The sequence below is a fragment of the Gekko japonicus genome, unplaced genomic scaffold, assembly GCF_001447785.1.
Source record: "Gekko japonicus isolate JY-2015 unplaced genomic scaffold, Gekko_japonicus_V1.1 scaffold1539, whole genome shotgun sequence".
Lineage (NCBI taxonomy): Eukaryota > Metazoa > Chordata > Lepidosauria > Squamata > Gekkonidae > Gekko > Gekko japonicus.
The window spans coordinates 434470-436723 of record NW_015165288.1 but is presented as its reverse complement, the minus strand read 5'-3'; the positions used below and the strand labels follow the sequence as shown (position 1 = coordinate 436723).

General features: G+C 43.8%; 1 protein-coding gene across 1 annotated transcript in view; it reads left to right on the top strand.

Moving 5' to 3' along the window:
• The window catches only part of COL9A3 (collagen, type IX, alpha 3), a gene marked incomplete at its 5' end in the record, with an annotated part of 22133 nt that overhangs the window by 18725 nt on the left and 1154 nt on the right, over positions 1-2254 (top strand). The window contains one exon of the mRNA XM_015410331.1: positions 1410-1487. Coding sequence (XP_015265817.1) covers positions 1410-1487 — 78 coding nt within the window. The remainder of the gene's footprint in view (positions 1-1409; positions 1488-2254) is intronic.

The window sequence follows — 2254 nt, the reverse complement described above, 5'->3', positions numbered from 1 at the left end:
CCTTCCCCTCCCCACAACAGACACCCTGTGAGGTAGGTGGGGCTGAGAGAGCTCTGATAGAAACTGCTCTTTTTCAAGAACAGCTCTTGTCAGAACTACGGCTTGCCCAAGGTCATCTAGCCAGGTGCAAGTGGAGGAGTGGGGAATCAAACCCGGTTCCCCCAGATTAGAGTCCGCACACTTAACCACTACACCAAACTGGATAGCTGCATTGTCTGTGCACGCACAGATGCCTTTTATTGGGGGGGGGGGATTTAAGCAGGGTCGGCCCTGGTTAGTACTTGGAGGGGAGACCACCAAAGAACCCCAGGGGATGCAACGCAGAGGCAGGCAATGGCAAACTCACCTCTGTTTATCACTTGACACACACATATCCAGTCCCAGTCAGGATTTCCAAAAGTACGAAAGTTTATTACCGCCATAAGACCAGCCACAATGGGTACAGATAAAAAGGACAATTTGGATGCAACGCAGAGGCAGGCAATGGCAAACTCACCTCTGTTTATCACTTGACACACACATATCCAGTCCCAGTCAGGATTTCCAAAAGTACGAAAGTTTATTACCGCCATAAGACCAGCCACAATGGGTACAGATAAAAAGGACAATTTATTAAATTTTAAAATGGATAGGATAAGCTTTTAAACATAAATCTTAAAATGGATAAATACATAAATGGTGAAAGACATGTGTGTCTATACCAAAATAGTAAACGACACACTCAATTAATTTATTTCCCAGCAACTGACGTTTACTTCGTCAAGTGACACCGCTTTCTGAGTACTATCACACAGAACTTTGCTACTGCATATGATATAATTCTCTGGCTGTCATCTAATAGATGAAACCGAAGGGTTTCAGGGCTAAAATCTATATAATATTGTAGTGGTTTAAATCTGCAGAGCAATGGAATAATTAATTGTAGCCTTTCTTCTTGATAAAATTCGCAGTGCAGAAGTATATGTGTGACATTCAACCACTTTATTTGAACAGGGACAGCAAAACTGCTGCAAGGGCAGGTGGGAGAATCTCCCATACAAAGCAGTCAGGATTTGATCCTGTTAGGAAACCAGAAACTCCCCCCCCCCAGTAATGAGATTTGGGATGTTACAATGTCAGTAGCAGTAAGTGTAATATCCTCCAGGTGGATGGACAAATTTTATGGCAGAACAAGCACTTAGTCTTAAGGCTTCATTAACTGGAAAGTGGGAATAACAATTTTCAAACTAATACAAAAGGACAGAGTCATTACGCGGACGTGTGTCCTACAGTTTCGGGCTCAAATTGAGCAACTTGCTTAATCCACAAACCTGTTTTCTCTGCCACCATTTCCCGTTCCTAGCTGACAGACTAAGCTACCCATAGTTTAAATTTCTTGCTGAGTTTAAACTTTTCCTATGGCACTGTAGGTGATCTTGGTGAGAGAGGAGACAAAGGTGCCATCGGTAGGGGTATCGATGGACCGGACGGGGATCAAGGACCTCAAGGTAAGTCAACAGAAAATCATCTATCTAACAGCAAAGTCTAGCCTCCGTCTGCGGATATTTAAATCCTCAGACCAGGGCCGCACTGACACTAAGCAGATTTTCCTGCAAACTCGAGGGACCTCCAGGTTTGTAGGAAAATCCGAAATGTTTAAGAAATACATTGGGGGTTTAAATTCCCCCCAAATTAAAAAAAAATGTTTGCAGCCTGCTTTCAGGGCCTGCACTGGGCTCAGTGATGGGGGGGGATGGGATTCCCCCCCCAAGTTTCATGGGGGCCCCCCCCACTTGTAATATCAAATTTTAAACCAGACTTCAGAGTCTGCATCAAAAAGTCCACAAATTGGAGATTTTCCTGCAAACCCAGAAAAAGCCCCAGCAATGTATGTATGTATATATGTATATGTATATAAAAAGAAACTGGGAGGGTTATAAACCCTAAAATAATAGAAGCGATGTCTGCAGCTTTAAGAGATGAATACCCACTGAGATACTGTGATATTGTCTTGGTGGCCATTTATGGGGTTACAAGCAACACAGTAACATTGCTGAGCCTGCCAAGCTTCAATTTGGTGTCAATCAAAAGTGGATGGGGAGGGGAGACTGAAAAAGATGAAATAAAAGAAACAAGGAGACAGAAGATGTAGAAGCTGAAGTGGGCAAACAGAAAAAGGTGGGAGAGAAGGGAAGAGTCTGTTGGGGGAGGAAAGGAGGGACAGCTGAAGACTGGGGGGCAGAGGAAGGTAGGTTGGCGGATAGGTGAAAAGTGA